The sequence below is a fragment of the Aulonocara sp. 'chitande type north' Nkhata Bay genome, linkage group LG4 (genome assembly GCF_057382095.1).
Source record: "Aulonocara sp. 'chitande type north' Nkhata Bay isolate Kocher_YH1m ecotype deep benthic linkage group LG4, A_spYH_male_GT1.1, whole genome shotgun sequence".
Lineage (NCBI taxonomy): Eukaryota > Metazoa > Chordata > Actinopteri > Cichliformes > Cichlidae > Aulonocara > Aulonocara sp. 'chitande type north' Nkhata Bay.
In genome coordinates this window covers 10,368,090-10,387,098 of record NC_141347.1, presented here as the reverse complement: position 1 = coordinate 10,387,098, position 19,009 = coordinate 10,368,090, and the positions used below count along the sequence as shown (strand labels likewise).

The 19,009-nt window shown below is 39.9% G+C and overlaps 1 protein-coding gene across 6 annotated transcripts in view; it reads right to left on the bottom strand.

The window, feature by feature from the left end:
- The window catches only part of LOC147331960 (mitochondrial adenyl nucleotide antiporter SLC25A23-like), a 52,853-nt gene extending 33,844 nt beyond the window's left edge, over positions 1 to 19,009 (bottom strand). For 2 of the 6 annotated variants that reach the window (XR_015128745.1, XM_086288310.1), the window contains exons 1-4: positions 18,237 to 19,009; positions 16,566 to 16,619; positions 3,626 to 3,749; positions 3,437 to 3,524 (exon numbers count right to left, since the gene is read on the bottom strand). Coding sequence is in view for 5 of the 6 variants with exons in the window: in XM_086288310.1 (XP_086144436.1) it covers positions 3,437 to 3,524; positions 3,626 to 3,749; positions 16,566 to 16,619; positions 18,237 to 18,449 (479 nt within the window). In the remaining variant the exon portion in view is untranslated. The remainder of the gene's footprint in view (positions 1 to 3,436; positions 3,525 to 3,625; positions 3,750 to 16,565; positions 16,620 to 18,236) is intronic. The other 4 variants (XM_086288312.1, XM_086288313.1, XM_086288311.1 and 1 more) reach the window with 4 other exon arrangements.

The window sequence follows — 19,009 nt, the reverse complement described above, 5'->3', positions numbered from 1 at the left end:
CCCTGGAATGTGCAGTTTTTTGCGCTATTGGGGGTCTGGGGACCCAGAACCGGTCAGTATCTGGTGTGACCACCATTTGCCTCATGCAGTGCAACACATCGTCGCATGGAGTCTATCAGATTGTCAATTGTGGCCTGTGGAATGTTGGTCCACTCCACTTCAATCGCTGTGCGAGGTTGTTGGATATTCGTGGGAACTGGTACACGCTGTCGTATACGCCGGTCAAGCACATCCCGAACATGCTCAATGGGTGACATGTCCGGTGAGTATGCTGGCCATGCAAGAACTGGGACATTCTCAGCTGCCATCTGCCCTGAACAATGTGAACCATGATTCATCCGTGAAGCGCACACCTCTCCAACGTGCCAGACGCCATCGAATGTGAGCATTTGCCCACACAAGTCTGTTACGGCGACGAGCTGGAGTCAGGTCAAGACCCCGATGAGGACGACGGGCATGCAGTTGAGCGTCCCTGAGACGGTTTCTGACAGTTTGTGCAGAAATTGTTTGGTTGTGCAAACCAATTGTTCCAGCAGCTGTCTGGGTGGCTGGTCTCAGACGATCTTGGAGGTGAACCTGCTGGATGTGGAGGTCCTGGGCTGGTGTGGTTACACGAGGTCTGCGGTTGTGAGGCCGGTTGGATGTGCTGCCATATTCTCTGAAACGCCTGTGGAGACGGCTTATGGTTGAGAAATGAACATTCAATGCACGGGCGACAGATCTGGTTGACATTCCTGCTGTCAGCATGCCAATTGCACGCTCCCTCATTGCTTGTGGCATCTGTGGCATTTTGCTGTGAGACAAAACTGCACATTCCAGGGTGGCCTTTTGTTGTGGGCAGTCTGAGGTACACCTGTGCACTACTCATGATGTCAGATCAGCATCCTGATGTGGCACACCTGTGAGGTGGGATGGATTATCTCAATATAGCAGATGTGCCCACTACCACACATTTGGACTGATTTGTGACCACTGTTTGGGAGGGATGGTTATATTGTGTATCTGGAATGAATTTTAGGTCTCTACGTCCATCCCATGGGGAATGGGAGCAGTAACAAAGGTGTTGCGTTTATATTTTTGTTGAGTGTACTATGGAAGACGTTATGTTTAGTACTGGTACCGAAGAAAGCCATTCCTTCTGGCCTTAATGACTTCAGACCAAATGCCTTGATGTCACATGTCATGAAGGTGCTAGAGAGTGGTTCTTGCCCATCATATCTTGCAGGTGAAACATCCCCTGACCCCTTTCAGTTTGCGTACCACCCTCTTGTGGAGGTGATTATCTACCTCTTTCAGCATGCTCACTCTTAACAGGATGGTACTGGTGGCATTTTTAGAATCATGTTTTTTTTCCCAGTGTCTTTAATACCATCCACCCACTTCTGCTAAATAATAAGCTGCTCAGGATGGGCCTCACCACTTCTATTGTCTCCTGGATTGCTGACTATCTGTCAGAGAGCCCTTAATTTGTACCACTGTTTGATGTGGTGGTTAGTAATACTAGGGCACCACAGGGGACAGTCCTGTCTCCATTCCTGTCCACCTCAAATTTCCATTACAAGACTAAAACATGCCACCTGCAGAAGTTCTCTTATGACACTGCAGTGGTTGGATGTATTAAGAAGAAAGAAGAAATCACCTCCTTCTGAATTTCAGCAACACAAATGACATGTTGGCTGACTTTCGGAGGAAAAAAACACTGCAACTAGGCCCATCAACATGGCGGGTGAAGAGTTAGAAAACGGGGACGGCTACAGGTACTTCACCTGACTGGAGGAACCAACAGTGTACAAGACGCTGTACAAGATGAGGATGAGCAGACTTTACTTTCTAAGGATGCTCAGATCCAATAATGTGTGAGGCAAGTTGTTGGAGGTGCCATCTGTTTGACATCATTCCCTCTCACCTGTTTAAAACAAGTTTTCATGTAATTCGGCCATCAAGATTATAAATACTTGTTTCAAGACGGCCACATCTCCTAGCCAGAGGCAGCTTCTCTGCCCATATCTGCGAATGGCAGATGGATTGGTTCCTATATGGTGGTTTTCTACTCTGAGCACTCAAAGCACTCCAAAGCAATCCAAGGCTTGCCAAATTACACCTTCACTCCGGTGGTATAGGAGGCCAGTTGACCCTGATCAACCTGAGCCTTCCAGCTCAACACAGGCCTCTTTTTAATAGATTTTTCCCATGGCTTTCCACACTTTCAGATGACAATGTGAAAAACAGGCCAGCCTCAACAAGCCTCAGGTGAATCTGACTGGCAGCAGCCCAGGAGTAAAGCTCCCAAAGACCTGCTTCTCTCCAAAGCCGACAAAGTAGTACAAAGAAACCAGCTCTTTTCCCCCGCTTCCTCTGACGAAGCCTCCTAAGCAAAGGCGAAGTGCTCAAGCAGCACTGGAAAAACAACCTCATTTTGTTGACTCTGAAAATTATCCATAGCAGATTTTATCAGATGCATCATATATTAAAAGGAAGATGACACCGGGCAAAACTGTACCAAAAATACTTGCACAATATGTAAAATAAACAAACACATAGACAGAGGCACAGCCAAACACAGGTGCCATCTTGCAACCCAAGTCCATTAATATTATTTTCTTTTATTGTGCACTTCTTTCTCACTGTTAGTAATATTTTGATATTAACACTTCATCATCCTCTGATTACAGCAGTCAAGTAGCTGCTTTTCTAAATCCTTACTATTACGTGCACTTCTTGTGTCCTAAATCCCCTCACGTGCTAACCATCTGTATGCCAGCCTTGTCCCTGGGCCCTTCTCCAGTTGGAAACTCACCTGAAAGTTCAGTTCTATCACTAACTGCTACTGATTGTTTAAGATGCGGCCTTCACAAATGCCACTGCCACAAAATCTTTGGCTTTGTAAACTCCCTTAATCCTCAAAGCTAATCCTCCGACTTAGCCAGTTGAGTTTAAATCATTTATGTAGTTTTAACCTTTTTCTATACTGGAAAGTAGGGCGAGCACAAGGGAGATAGAATCAAACCCAGGCACCTGTAGACTTTTGGCATATGGATCACCTGCTCAACCAAGTCAGCTACAATGGCACATGGTGTAAAATCTGAGCAGGTGGAACTGACAGAAGGGAAGCTGAAGAAGAGTGGAGTGTACGAAGGGGTGAGTATGTATGGAGAAGCTCGGATAGATATGGAGGAGCAAAGTTATGAAGCGCTTTGAAAGTGAGAAGCAGGATCTTGAAATTGACACGGAGGTGAACTGGGAGCCAATGGAGCTGTTTAACAGGTGTTATATGTTCAGTGGATCTAGTTCTGGAAATAATACGAGCAGCTGTATTTTGAACCAACTGCAGTTTATGGAGGGATTTATGAGGTAAACTATAGAGAAGACTTGACTGTAATAGATCACTGTGTAAAGAAATACAAACAAAATCAAATTTCCATTTCAGACATGGTACCTCTGCAGTATTTTGGAGGCCTGTTCCATGGTAACCTCCACTCCAAGCTTTTGTAGTGAGTGCTGGATCTCCCCCACATCAATTTGCCCTACCAAACACATCAGAGAGTACAAACAGCATTGGAAATTGGGGCCTGTAAAGAGATTATTTATGGGTGGTGTATTTACTGTGTGTTAAGCATGCACACACCGTCATTGTTACGGTCCAGTCTGTGGAACATGAGCCAGAGTCTTTTCTCGTGAGTCTGGAGGTACTGAGAGAACTCCTGGAAATCCAGCAGACCATCATGGTTGGTGTCGCTCTCAAGGACTATCTGTAAGTCCAGAGAAAGAGAGAAAGCACAGAGTAAACAGGGAATTAAAGCCAAAAAAAGGCTTAAATTAGGATGTGTTCACAATGTAAATGACATGGGGCAAACGGTGGGATCAGGGAGTGTAAATAGTGAGGAGAAGAGAGTTGAAGTCAGCCAGTCCATTTCCATTGTCCTGTCTACCATGCTGGATTCACAACCACAGAGCACAGGGAGCCACGGTGAGTTTATTTCAAAACTTTGTTCAGTACATTAACAAAATCAATACACACAGAAATTCCTCATTAGGAGCAGCAGCAAGAATCAGAGCGAATGACCATTTTAGCTAACGTAGCTAACCGTAAAAGTTTCAGTTTCAGTTTTCAGTTTTATTTGTCATATGCAAGTTAGCACAGGGTCAATATTGCAATGAAATGTGTTTGACGAGTAGCAGTCACTCAGCAGCATGATACAGTAAAAGTGCTAGCTAACTAGCTATCCAGGAAATACACACTAATCAGTGTACTGCCCTGACATTAGTGCTGGTAACTAGCAAATTTCACTACTGGACTGAATCAGCAAAAATGATTTAAACACAAAAAAAGACAAAGAAAGAACAACATATTATTCTCAACTGCAACAAGTAAAACAGTAAAATCTAGATTATTGTGTGGATGCTTTAAGCATCCACACTATTGAGTTCCTGTTTCTCTTTATTGTGTGGATGCTTTAAGCATCCACACTATTGAGTTCCTCTTGGGACTTCCGTACACTTTTTGGCACTTAACTACTTCCACAATTTTCAGCCGATTTTCACCGTTCAAATTTTAAAATATTCTGCTATTTCTGCTAATTCCTGCTATGTCTTTTGGTATTTTTCACTATTATACTTTTTAAAATATTAAGCTTAATTTGTCCCATTGAAATGAATGGGAAACTTCTGCAATTCTGCTAAAATTTGCTTGTTTCTGAAACTTAACTACTTCCTCATATTTTCACGTAGAACAACCATTCAAACTTTAAAATGTTCTCAAATTATTGGGCTATTCAGGTATGATTCAGCTTTTTCAAATCTTTTACCGTTTTACTTTTATGCCTCTTAAAGTTTTCAGTTGCAAAATTGTGATTTTTCACAAAATACATGCGTTGTTATGGTTGCTATGCACTTGGCTTCCAGTGTGCCACTGAAGGTTTTGCAGTCTTCTCTTCATGTCCGAACAACTTCTTGCTACTTGCTCAATTTTCACTCAACTTCCACAAATTATACATCAAAACGTAGGTATTTTTGCTGGGTTTCCGAAAATGTCACTATCATTGTTGTGGGATTTATAGAATTTTGGCAAATCTCCTCAGACCAACACAAAGTCGCAAAACTCTCCATAGAAAGTCAATGGAGAGCTTGTTCAAAATCACCGCTTGATTTCTGTAATGAGAGGCATATTCGAATCGTCATATCTCCTTAACGAAGCAAAGTTAAGACATAAGGCTTGTCCCAGTATATCTTCAGACACTCCTGACGCTCACAATTCAAGAATTATTTTCTCACCTATTACCGTTCTGAAATGAGTTAGACTTGTTTGAGGGTAGGAAATTCGTCCTTCGCTCAGATTTCTTCAGATTTCAAACTCTGGAAATGAACCACTTTTTTCTCTCGTCATATCTTTTTAATGGATTTCCACAGAGACCTGAAAATTTCCATGATTGTTCACCAAAGCCTGCTGTCTCTTACGGTGAAAGAATGATATTGATACTCCAAATAGATTTAGAGTTAGAAAGCGTTGTTTGAGGGCAAGTCAAGGCAGTTTTTGCTTTGCTCTACTCAGTTATGGTGCATTAGAAGTCAATTATCTTTAATAATTCATATTTTAATGATAAATTGTCAACACTTTAAGATTCCCCCATCTCTTCTGAACAAAACGGTGTAAGAATGACCGTTCTAGCCCCTACGGTTAGGAAATTATGGTCATTTGTTTGAGGGGAGTTGTCATTATGAGAAATAGACTGCAAAAATCCTGTGTCTCTCTGTGCTGCGTGCACCTGTTTTGGCGGGAAAAAGTGCACAGGCTCTCTGATTGGTGGATTCAAATTCAGCAGCTCCAAGGCTGCTTGACTGAGCTAGAAACTTACTTCTCTCTCCGTGTGTGTGTGTGTGTGTGTGTGTGTGTGTGTGTGTGTGTGACAGAGAGAGAGAGAGAGAGAGAGAGAAAGGCTTTTAATGGGATGACCTCATTCTAGGCTTCAAATTCAATATATTTAGACTGGTTGACTGAATTGGATCTTGTGTGTGTGTCTCTCTGTGCATGTGTGTTTCCTTATGTGTACATATTTCTGATTGTGTGGCTGTTATATATTTTTTTTTGCTGATTTTTTTCATTTAACAAGTATATTTGAGGGACCCTCAGCATGTTCAGCATTTTTTCAGCTGTCCATTTTGCTTTTCCGATTTTTCTGTTTAACTGTTGTAACTCCAAAAAACGGCATTTTTCGCCTCTCACCGCGATCTAATTCTGACTCCTCATCACCCTGTTTTTCAAAACAGCTGCTCTCTTTCCCAGTGGCGCAGTTGGTAATGACACGGGTCTGCAAGCCAAAGATCGTGGGTTCGATTCCACCCTGGTCAACATGTTTTTTTCCCTACAAATTAATACACTGTCACAGACCAGTAATTCATATTCATCATTTATTACAATTCTGCAAACTTTTATGATTTTACCAGCTTTTCTAATATGGACCTCACATTCTTGTTAACACTCCATGGCACAAATACTCTTCCCTTTAGGCTATTTCTCCCATTTTAAAGTATTACTCCTCCATAATTGTAATTCTGTTAAATCAAAGTACTTTTACTACATCTTAGTACTTCTGCTCAATCATAGTATTTCTGCTAAATCATAGTATTTCTGCTACTTTTTGGTACTTGTGCTAAATACAGTATTTCTGCTAAATCATACTATTTCTACTATATTATATTTTTCTTTCTAAATATAGCATTTCTGCTATATAATTGTATTTCTGCCAAGTATTATGTTTCCTCTAAGATATTGCAGTTCTGCTAAGTTATTCCATTTTAGCAAAGTTCTTTTGCTTCTGAAAAGCTTTTACAATTTCTGCAACTTTTCAGCTTTTTCAGCTGGTTTTTGCATGCAGCTTCAGCTTTAAGCATCCACACTGCATTTTCGCAGGAAATGCAAATTTTTCTAGTTCTATATTATTATTATTATTCTAGTTGCCACTTTTTGTGCTTTCTTAGGCAGTTTTTGCTTCGCTCTACTCAGTTATGGTGCATTACAAGTCAAATATCTTTAATAATTCATATTTTAATGATAAATTGTTAACACTGGAAGATTCCCCCATCTCTTCTGAACAAAACGGTGTAAGAATGACCGCTTTAGCCCCTACGGTTAGGAAATTATGGTCATTTGTTTGAGGGGAGTCCTCACTATGAGAAATAGGCTGCAATAATCCTGTGCCTCTCTGTGCTGCGTGTGTAAAAAGATGCACCTGTTTTGGCGGGAAAACATAAACAGCCACTCTGATTGGTGGATTTAAATTCGGCAGCTCTCTCCCTCTGTGTGTGTGTGTGTGTGTGTGTGTGTGTGTGTGTGTGTGTGTGTGTGTGTGTGTGTGTGTGTGTGTTTAGTGGGAGAGAGAGGACCCTGCCCTTATTTGGCAGCATGTCATTGTAGGATTTAAATTGAATATGGTTAGACTGGTTGACTGGATTAGAGCCTGTGTTTGTGTGTCCCTCTGTGCATTTGTGTTTCAATATGCCTCCATATTTGTAATTTTGTAAGTTATTACTATTCTGCTAAATCATAGTATTTCTGGTACTTTTCGGTACTTGTGCTAAATACAGTATTTCTGCTAAATCATACTATTTCTGCTTTTCATAAGATTTGTGCCTAATATAGTATTTCTGCTAAATTATAGTATTTATTCTTTTTATAAGATTTGTGCCTAACATAGTATTTCTGCTAAATTATAGTATTTCTGCTTTTTATATTATTTGTACCTAATATAGTATTTCTGCTTTTTATAGGATTTGTGCTTAATATAGTATTTCTGCTAAATTATAGTATTTCTGCTTTTTATAGGATTTGTGCTAAAACATAGTATTTCTACTAAATGTAGTATTTATGCTTAATCATAGTATTTCTATATATTTCTGCCAGGGGCCTGTTCTTCGTACCTCGCTAAGTAAGTTAGCTGGATTAGATTGTTGACGATTTTGCGTGATCCTGGATCGTTCGGTTCCCCGAAGCTCATCCGGGACTTGCTGTCATAGCAACAGAGCCGTAAGCGTAAACCTGCTCGGGAGCAGGTTTACTTTATGTAAACAGGATTAGATCGCGGCCACGCAGGTATGTCCGCTTCATTTATACGAAAGCAACAGCGATATTCCACCACTGTTTCACCATAAATAAATAACATCAATGTAACTAAAGATAATGCAGCACTTGATCCTTTTATTGATGTCACACAGATACATACAGGTCATTTCCTAAAAAAGGGAAATGTACTATTAACATTCTATTACATGTATGTGATTATTACAGATGTAATTCATATTTCAGAGTAGTAATTGTAAATTACTTTGTGTAATCAAGATGGGAGACCACGGCTATAAAAGCGAAGGTGGATTTGGGAAGCCTGTCGCAGCCATGTCCTGTCCGTATACGCGACCAACCCATTGCGGAAGGTGCAAGATTGATAAGGAGAGTCCTCAGAATTCAGCATATATTGCGGGATAGACAGGATCCTTTAGCTCAGCGCGACAGTGTGCTCATTGAGAGATATCGATATTCCCGTGAGGGTATTATTTACTTAACCAACTTGTTGACGAGGGGGTGCAGGACCACCACCTGTCTTTTTTTCCTCTGCCCTTTTCTTGGTTGCTGTTATGAACAAACTAACAGAGTATTACAGGCCAGTATTACCTTGCCAAGAGACGAAAAGCAATCTAAGAGATAAATATTACCATTCTGTAGAATACTCCTGTATTCCACTTTTACTTGTTCCCATGTTCTTGTGGGTCCTGTTGTGGCTCTAATGTGAAAGGGGATATAATATAACATATTATAATATAATATAATGCCATATGATATTGGACAATATAGTGTCATATGATAGATCTACCCTACCGCCTACTGGTGTTGGCCAGAGGGGCCGATGGCGCGATATGGCAGCCTGGCTGCCTCCACCAGTGTGTGAATGTGGGAGTGAATGAATAGTGGTATCGTACAGCGCTTTGGGTGCCTTGGAAAGCGCTATATAAACCCACTCCATTATTATTATTATTATTAAATTACCTACGAGTTTGATTTGTCAGCAACTTTCTGCCAGCCCCTCTCTCCTTGCTTTTGCAGCCTTTGCAGTGTTCTCTTGCGTTTTAATTAAACTCTGAAACTCCTGAAATCCCTCAATCAAGAGTTCTTGCTCTGCTGCCGGAAAATACCGTGCACGCCCCTTCGACATTTTCGCCGACCAATCAGCGGGTTGCCGATCAATGTTTCTATTATCGATGCGTAGCCCCTTTTACGACACCCAGTGATGTCACATTACTGCGTCCAGCTGTACTAATCGTCAACAGCAGGTGTGTTCGGGGAACCGGATTAGCGAGCTCACGGTTAGCGCGATAGTTTGGTCTTGGATGTGTCATTTGATCTTGGATGTAGTAAGCGACGTACGAAGAACAGGCCCCAGGTCCCCAGATAGCCAATCCTCTGTGAGGACTGAGACATTCAAATTTTCAAATCAGGGCCTGCACGGCTTCCCAGCCAATCATATATGTGTCCTGAGGCATTCAAATTTGCATATTGGGGCCTTCATGGCTTCTAAGCCAGCCAATCATATCAGGGCTGAGGAATTCAAATCCACAAATCAGGGCCTGCACGGCTTCCCAGCCAGCCAATCATATATGTGGCCTCAGCCATTCAAATTTGCATATTGGGGAATTCGTGGCTTCTAAGTCAATAAGTCATCCATGTCATATATCTCTAAAAATTCATATTTTAATGATAAATTGTCAACACTTGAAGATTCCCCAATCACTTCTGAACAAAACGGTGTAAGAATGACCGCTCTAGCCCCTACGGTTAGGAAATTATGGTCATTTGTTTGAGGGGAGTCGTCACTATGAGAAATAGGCTGCAATAATCCTGTGCCTCTCTGTCCTGCGTGTGTAAAAAGATGCACCTGTTTTGGCAGGAAAACGTAAACAGCCACTCTGATTGGTGGATTTAAATTCGGCAGCTCTCTCCCTCTGTGTGTGTGTGTGTGTGTGTGTGTGTGTGTGTGTGTGTGTGTGTGTGTGTGTGTTTAGTGGGAGAGAGAGGACCCTGCCCTTATTTGGCAGAATGTCATTGTAGGATTTAAATTGAATATAGTTAGACTGGTTGATTGGATTAGAGCCTGTGTTTGTGTGTCCCTCTGTGCATTTGTGCTTCAATATGCCTCCATATTTGTAATTTTGTAAGTTATTACTATTCTGCTAAATCATAGTATTTCTGGTACTTTTCGGTACTTGTGCTAAATACAGTATTTCTGCTAAATCATACTATTTCTGCTTTTCATAAGATTTGTGATTAAATAGTATTTCTGCTTTTTATAGGATTTGTACCTAATATAGTATTTCTGCTTTTTATAGGATTTGTGCTTAATATAGCATTTCTGCTAAATTATAGTATTTCTGCTTTTTATAGGATTTGTGCTAAAACATAGTATTTCTACTAAATGTAGTATTTATGCTTAATCATAGTATTTCTATATATTTCTGCCAGGTCCCCAGGCAGCCAATCCTCTGTGAGGACTGAGACATTCAAATTTTCAAATCTGGGCCTGCACGGCTTCCCAGCCAATCATATATGTGTCCTGAGGCATTCAAATTTGCATATTGGGGCCTTCATGGCTTCTAAGCCAGCCAATCATATCAGGGCTGAGGAAATCAAATCCACAAATCAGGGCCTGCACGGCTTCCCAGCCAGCCAATCATATATGTGGCCTCAGCCATTCAAATTTGCATATTGGGGAATTCGTGGCTTCTAAGTCAATAAGTCATCCATGTCATATATCTCTAAAAATTCATATTTTAATGATAAATTGTCAACACTTGAAGATTCCCCAATCACTTCTGAACAAAACGGTGTAAGAATGACCTTTCTAGCCCCTACAGTTAGGAAATATGGTCATTTGTTTGAGGGGAGTCGTCACTATGAGAAATAGACTGCAATAATCCTGTGTCTCTCTGTGCTGCGTGTGTAAACAGAAGCACCTGTTTTGGCGGGAAAAAGTACACAGCCACTCTGATTGGTGGATTCAAATTCAGCAGCTCTCTCCCTCTGTGTGTTTGTGTGTGTGTGTGTGTGTGTGTATGTGTGTTTGTGTGTGTGTGTGACAGAGAGAGAGAGAGAGAGAGAGAGAGAGAGAGAGAGAGAGAAAGCCTTTTAATGGGATGATCTCATTGTAAGATTCAAATTCAATATATTTAGACTGGTTGACTGAATTGGATCTTGTGTGTGTGTCTCTCTGTGCATGTGTGTTTCCTCATGTGTACATATTTGTAATTGTGTGGCTGTCATAAATTTTTTTGCAGATTTTTGTCATATAACTAGTATATTTGAGGGAACCTCAGCATGTTCAGCATTTTTTCAGCTGTCCATTTTGCTTTTCCAATTTTTCTGTTTAACTTATTACTATTGTGCTAAATCATACTATTTCTGCTATTTTATACGATTTGTGCTTAATATACTATTTCTGCTTTTATAGGATTTGTGCTTAATATAGTATTTCTGCTTTTTATAAGATTTGTGCTTAATATAGTATTTCTGCTAAATGTAGTATTTATGCTTAATCATACTATTTCTGCTTTTCATAGGATTTGTGCTAAATTTAGTATTTCTGATTAATTATAGTCTTTCTACTAAATCATAGTACAGTATTTCTGCTTTTTATGGGATTTGTGCTAAAACAAAGTATTTCTACTAAATGTAGTATTTATGCTTAATCATACCATTTCTGCTTTTTATAGGATTTGTGCTTAATATAGTATTTCTGCTAAATTATAGTATTTTTGCCAAATTATAATATTTGTGCTAAAACATAGTCTTAATTTAAAATTACAATATTCATAGTTCATCACAGTGTCTCTGGTAAATCACAATATTTCTGCTCTGTTGTACTATTTTTCTAAATCATAGTGTTTCTGTAATGTTTAAGTATTTTTGGCTAAATATATTCTTTCTGTTATCTTATACTATTTCTCCTAAATTCTTGTATGTTTGAGAAGTTATCATGTTTCTGGTAAGTTACAATATTTCTGCTAAATTCTGCTATGCTATTGTATTTCTGCCAAGTATTATGTTTCCTCTAAGATATTGCAGTTCTGCTAAGTTATTCCATTTTAGCAAACTTCTTTTGCTTCTGCAAAGTTTTTACAATTTCTGCAACATTTCAGCTTTTTCAGCTACTTTTTGCATACAGCTTCAGCTTTAAGCATCCACACTGCATTTTCGCAGGAAATGCAAATTTTTCTAGTTAAACCTTAAATCTCTCTTTTCTAAGTGCCTGTTAGCACATCAATTAATAATTGATTAACAAATCTTACAGAAACCTGGTTACAGCATGATGATTATGTTAGTTTAAATGAATCAGCACCCCAGAGTTATACTAAATGTCAGAATCTATAAACCACAGGCAAAGGGAGGATATGGTAGCAAGCTTTGCACCTCAGCTTTTTAATCAACCACAGACCCAGGGAGTTTCAATTCATTTGAAAGCCTGATGCTTAGCCTCGTCCACCCAAGAAAACTCAAAAATAGTTTTATTTGTTCATATCTATTGCCCACCATGCCTTACTCAAGGTTTCTGTATGATTTCTCACTCTTATCAAATTTAGTGCTCAACACAAATAAAATAAGTATTGTGGGTGATTTTAACGTCAATGTAGATGCTAAAAATGGTGGCTGCGGCTCAGGTGGTACAGCAGATCAGCTACTGATGGGAAGGTTGGTGGTTTGATTCCTGGCTCCCCAAGTCTGCATGTCAAATATCCTTGGGCAAGATATTAACCCGAAATTGCCCTCCGATGCGTTCATCGGAGTGTGAATGTGCATGAATGTTTATTAGTTGCACTTGAGTTTAGAAGTGCTTGTATAAGTGGGTGTGAATGGGTGAGTGAGGCTTGTTGTATACAGCGCTTTGAGTACTCCGGGAGAGTAGAAAAGCGCTGTATAAGAATCAGTCCATTTACCATTTAAAAATACTTAACAGGGCATTGTTATTATTTATTATTAGACTCAGTTAACTTCTTTCAAAATGTAGAAGAACCCACCCACTACTTTTCTCACACTCTAGATCTTGCTCTGACATATGGCCTAGAAACTGAACATTTCACAGTGTTTCCTGAAAACTTTCCTGAAAGCAAATTTAAAATGCTGCTCCTCACATACAAGGTCCCATCTTATCTTAATGACCTTATAGTACCATATCACCTATTAGAGCACTTCGCTCTCACACTGCAGGCTTACTTGTTGTTCCTAGAGTATTTAAAAGTAGAATGGGAGGCAGAGCCTTCAGTTTTCAGGCCCCTCTTCTGTGGAACCAGCTTCCAGTTTGGATTCAGGAGACAGACACTATCTTTACTTTTAAGATTAGGCTTCAAACTTTCGTTTTTGCTGAGTTACGGCTCGATCAGGTGACCCTGAATCCTCCCTTAGTTATGCTGCAACAGGTAAAGGCTGCTGCGCAATTTCCATGATGCACTGAGTATTTCTTCTTCAGTCACTTCTCTCGCTAGTCTTTGACTTTATTTATTTGCTGCTGTGTTTTACTTGCATCTATTTGAAAGAGTGAGTGTAAAAACACACAAAAAAATTATTTTATGTGCTGGAATGTGTAGAAAATAGGTTTAAATATTAAACAAATTTCTTCCAGTCAGAGAATGTTGCATATAATTACATTTTTGCTTGATGCATAAAGTTAAAAGATTAAAACTAATAAAACAAGTTTTAAAAGGAGACTTTTCCATTTGATTACATTTTGTATGATGGATTATGCAGAAAAAGTAGAATTGGGCTGAAAGATCTATCGCTTTATCACCTATTCAGGTTGTAAATCGTGTTTTTAAAAAGTTACTAAGTAACTAAGTAATTAATTACTTTTGAAAATAAGTAATCAGTAAAGTAACGGGATTACTTTTTTGGTCAAGTAATAAGTAATTAGTTACTGATTACTTTTTTCAAGTAACTTGACCAACACTGACAGTAAGTAAGGTAAATAAAGCCCAGCTTCAGTACCTGAGCTATGTCTTGAGGCAAACAAAACTAAACTTTCTTAAAGAGTAAGAAAATGTGTGCATGCTCAATTGTTTCTTGCTGTATTAATTGGCAATAAATCTTATACTGGAAAGCCTGTTATTTCCCTTTAAATGGTGCCACATTTGTAAGGAAAATATATCTGTGGGTTGAATAGCAGAGTTGAGTATGTGGGATGAGTCCATGAAAAACTTACCAAATCTTCTCTGCCAATACTAAACACCTTAGTCTGCTATTGACTCTTGCTTTGACAACATGTTCACTGGAAGCTGAAAATGTGGAGGAACCTTATGTGAGTCCAGATTCTGCCTATGGCAGTTGGATCACAGTGTGGAGAAGATGCAGAGAATGCTATGTTCATTGGTAACAGCTTTTGCTGGAGACAGTGTGATTGTGTTCAGCGGCATCTCCCTCACTGTAAAAACAAGATTTATCATCATTGGAGGCCATCTCTATGGCAATCCCATATCTCAACAGTCTGGGACTGAACTTTGACAGTGCTCACCCCCACAGAGTGGAGTTTATTAGACACTACCACCAGAATTTGGAGAGGATGCTATCGCTTACCTGCAGTCCTGATCTCAACCACATTGAACATTTGTGGGATCAGCTTGGACATGTTGCTCAAGCCAGAATGACTAACACAATCACACAGGCTGACTTGCAAAAAAGCTGGTTGAAGAGTGGAATGCCATCCCACAGCAGTGTGTGACCAAGCTGGTGACCAGCATGAGGGGGAGGTGCCAGGCTGTTCTTCCATATGATACCGAGGCCCTTGCTTATTAAATTAACAAATTCTTTATTTGCCAATATGTCTTCAATTATCCAACTCAATAAACAGCACCCAACAAGAGTCAGTAGCAGAATACGTTTTTGTCACTGGCAGAGAAGATTGGCAAGGTTTTCATGGGTATAACCCACATGCATCTTGTGGATCTTCAGAAGTCCATATATAAAGCGTATAGCATCCCCTGTATTATTTGAATGGCTAATGAAGAAAAAGTTCATTTACTGAGTCCAAGAAAAACTGAGCAATGTCATTAAACTTGGACTTATTGCTAAATGTGTGACAAAGTTGATTTATTTCAACAGACTGTTGCCATTTCTGACATTGGTTTAAAATGGGGATGCAGCTGTTAGACTCCCCAGCATAAAGTAGCTCAATCCCTTATATTATTTTTCTTTAAGTACTCCACGATCAGGATTTCAAAAGTTAGTTCTTTTCTTCTATTCATTCTTCTGTTCAGAGACATAACTTTTATCACGTACCACGTTGACGTCGAGTGTCCTCAGTAAGACATCACAACAAGGGCGTAGATTTGGTTTTGGCATTGGTGGGGACGGATGATTCAACCACTGAACTCTGCCCTGTTTCTTTTTTTTCCTTTTGGTTTTTGCTTCTTAATAAAAAGAGGAGAAATATACTTGCCTACATGTGCTATTCTACGTGCTTTTAAACCATTTAAAATCACAATTCATAGTTTTATATGTGACTTATATAATGTTAAAGTACTATTAAACAAATGACTAAGTATTTTAGGCTTTAGTTTACTTCAGCCATAATCCATATAAATCAGGTATCATACAAAAATAAAAATAGCTTCAAATACAGTCATGACAATAAAAGAATATGACTTTAAGGACTTAACATCATTACTTCAGTTATAGTACACCAACATCTGTTATATTTTGGCCCTAAGGGAACACTGAATGACCTGGTGGTTTTTGTCCATAAAACTACTCATTTAAGATTACCACAAAGTAAAAGATCTCTCAGCAAAATTATGCAACAGTTTAGGCACACAATTGCCCCGATCAAATCAGTGAGCTGAGATTTTCTATTCTAAACATGAACTACTGTTACAGCAACAGACATGGACTACTGGTGTCCCACACAACAACTCAATGTCCACTATGTGAAGGAGCCAAACACATGCCTTCTCCTCTTGTTAACTGAGATAAACTGCTGGCATATTTGTTTTACATCTATACTGTCCAGTCTCTCCTGGTGGACATGGCATACAGCAGCATTGTTTAATCTCATTTGAGTCATTGTTAACCTTAGCCATCTTTTTAGTCTTCTGAGAGCACTGAAGCTTCTTTCAGCCTCAGTACATGCGTTTTATCCTCAGATTACAATTATTATTCTGTGCTTGATGTGCCTCACCTTTGGCCCTGGCTCTTCCCCTCTGACTGCACTACGACATATTGCCACCTGATAAAATAACACATTGATTCGTGCCATATAAAAAGTGAGACATGTCAATTCAGATTCTTTGTCAAATATACACTAATGAAACAATTTACATCAGCAGCCTAACAATTGTCATGATAATAAATACTATTTAATCTACAGCACCAAATCATCAGTCAGTCACCTGTGACCTCACCTCTTCACCTCTGTCCGAGCTACAGCATGGCAGAGCTGCCTCTGTCACCTGATAAATAACAGTGAGACATTCCAAATACATGCAGTCACACATGTGCTTCAAATACAGTAATGAACCAACAAGTCATCATCCAATTTCACCTGTGATCTTGTATCACCATTACTCTCCGAGCTTTGTGTTGGTTCTTCTGTCACCTGACAAATAGGACATACATGACAATAAGAATAAAATGAGTAGCTGCTTCGGTGTTTCTGTCAATTTGTGCAGATCTTGACTCATCAGTAATGTTTGTAGGGTGAGTGCATTTTTAAAACAATTTGTGCAAACTGCACTACAAGGTGGCACTACAAGACTACCTCATGACATTTTGTCTCAAAAATTAACCTTATGAATATGTCAGTACCATTAGGATGAAATTATTGTGTCACCAACATTTTAATGTAAGACATATAATTTTAACAGCCTCTGTAAACTAATATCCTGGCTTGCTCAAAGCTGCCGTTTTCTCTGACAGTTTCAATCAAAATTAGAAATGCTACTCTGGGAGACTGAGATAACTAATAGTGCTGCCTGTTGTGCAGTTAGTTTCCAAAACACGTTATTCGTGGTTACATACAATTTTAGACTGATGTGGGCCAAAGCCTAGCATAGCCTGTAACGTTATTATGACGGACACATATTATGAGTTAATTTGGCTTTAAGTGACTTGCAGGTTTCTTTGAAAAATACTTATATCCAGGTTCTTCCTTTTTGCTGCCATCCTCCTCTCCTCCTCGCAGCGCAAGCAGTGTTGCCAACTCCTCAGTAAGGAAAATCGCTATTGGTTGTCCTAAAAGTCGCTAGAAGTCGCTAAATGACGTCATCGCCTAATTGGTCATGCTAATCTAATTGTAACCTATGTTGTTGGAGAGAGAAATAACATCGTGGAAGAGACATAAAGTGAGTAAAAAACGTCCTAAATGCATTTAGAGTTTATTTAGAACTACAAATTAAATTTCTTTTAGCAATTATTGTTTTTTTTTAATGTCACAATTCCAACCCTGCTCCTTTACCTGGGCTTGGACCGGCAAAAGTGACCCGAAATAGGCACTCTGGTGGAGTTACTTTGTGTGTGTGTGTTTATAAGTAGTTTTAAACCTTGTGATCCACAAAACAGCATAAGAGTAAAGGAGTGAAAGAAGAACTGACTGCGTTACAGCACCCGCTGCTTGTTGAGAGTAAAAGTAATACGCGCTTTCACGTCTTTTTTTAGCGACTTTTTTTTTTTTTAGAAAAAAAGTCGTTAAGGGGTCTGAAAACTCGCTAAATATAGCGACAAAGTCGCTAAGTTGGCAAAACTGAGCGCAGGCTTGCCGCTGGTAAAACCAAACAGAGCTCCCTGAAAGGCACAGCCAATCACATTGGCCATATTTGTCACATGAGGTAGGACTCCAGTAGAGGACGTAATTTAACTCTTTCTGCACCGCTGGGTGAATGAGACGTTGACAGATCGGGGTTTTTTTTTCTTTCTATCGGGTTTGATTTTCTTTACTCGAATAGATCAAATTATTGGTGGGGACAATTCAATAATCGCTGAATATTGGTGGGGACACGTCCCTTCCGTCCATGCCAAATCTACGCCCTTGCATCACAAACACACAAAGATAAATTTGATTAAATAAAAACCTAAAATACAGAAGAAACCATTTCCACACTCTTTACCCTTAAGATAAGTTTACTTTTTTTTTTTTTACAAACACTATAAACTAGTTCACGTACAGCGTGCGCGTGCGTCTGCCTCAGCCTGTGCCGCATTAAAAACACCTGCTCACCTTCTCAGCCTCTCGGAGTTGTAAACCACGAGTTGCCAGTCCGGTCTTCAGTTCATTGATGTCAACCCTGCCATCTTTATTCAAGTCCAGTTGCTCGAACAGCTCCGCATACCTCTTTTCTCTTTCTGGGTCCAGAGCTGCTCCGCTCTTTCCGTTCTCTGCATTTTCTCCGCGGCGTGAAGGGGCGCTGGAGCACTCCTCGTCTTCGCCCATATGAAATGGAGAAAACCGGGTTTTGGTGCTGATCGACAGATTGTTTCACAGCCAAGCATCAGAAACTAAGCAACCGCGCGTGTTTTTGCAGAGGAACTGGTACCATTGTCTTACATAGTAACGGATGAATGGAGAAGAACGGAGTCTGCAGAGACTAACGTTCCTTCCAGATGGATGGATGCGGTTTGGACGAGCTTGATTAATCCCCGTGTCAGTTACATAGCCAGTCCTCCCCAGCACGCGCTAATCCATAAAGTCATTCAGCTGAATTTAAGTTTCCGTCATAGTAGAAGGTCGTAAATGAGTCGCTCATTCTACCGCAGTGTAGGCTTTTAGAAACACATCTGTGTGCGCGCCAGGAGCTTAACATCACCTCCTACTTGCACTTAAAAAATGGTACGAAAACCTCAAACCCACTTGAAGGGAGAGTGAGTAAAACGCAGTCTACCTCCGCAAATTCATCGTCCCCTGGGACTGACGGCACGCGCTCCTACTGCCTCAGCGTACGCGCGCGCTTACAGCAGTGCACGAGAGAAGATCACCGAGTTCACGCGATTGTA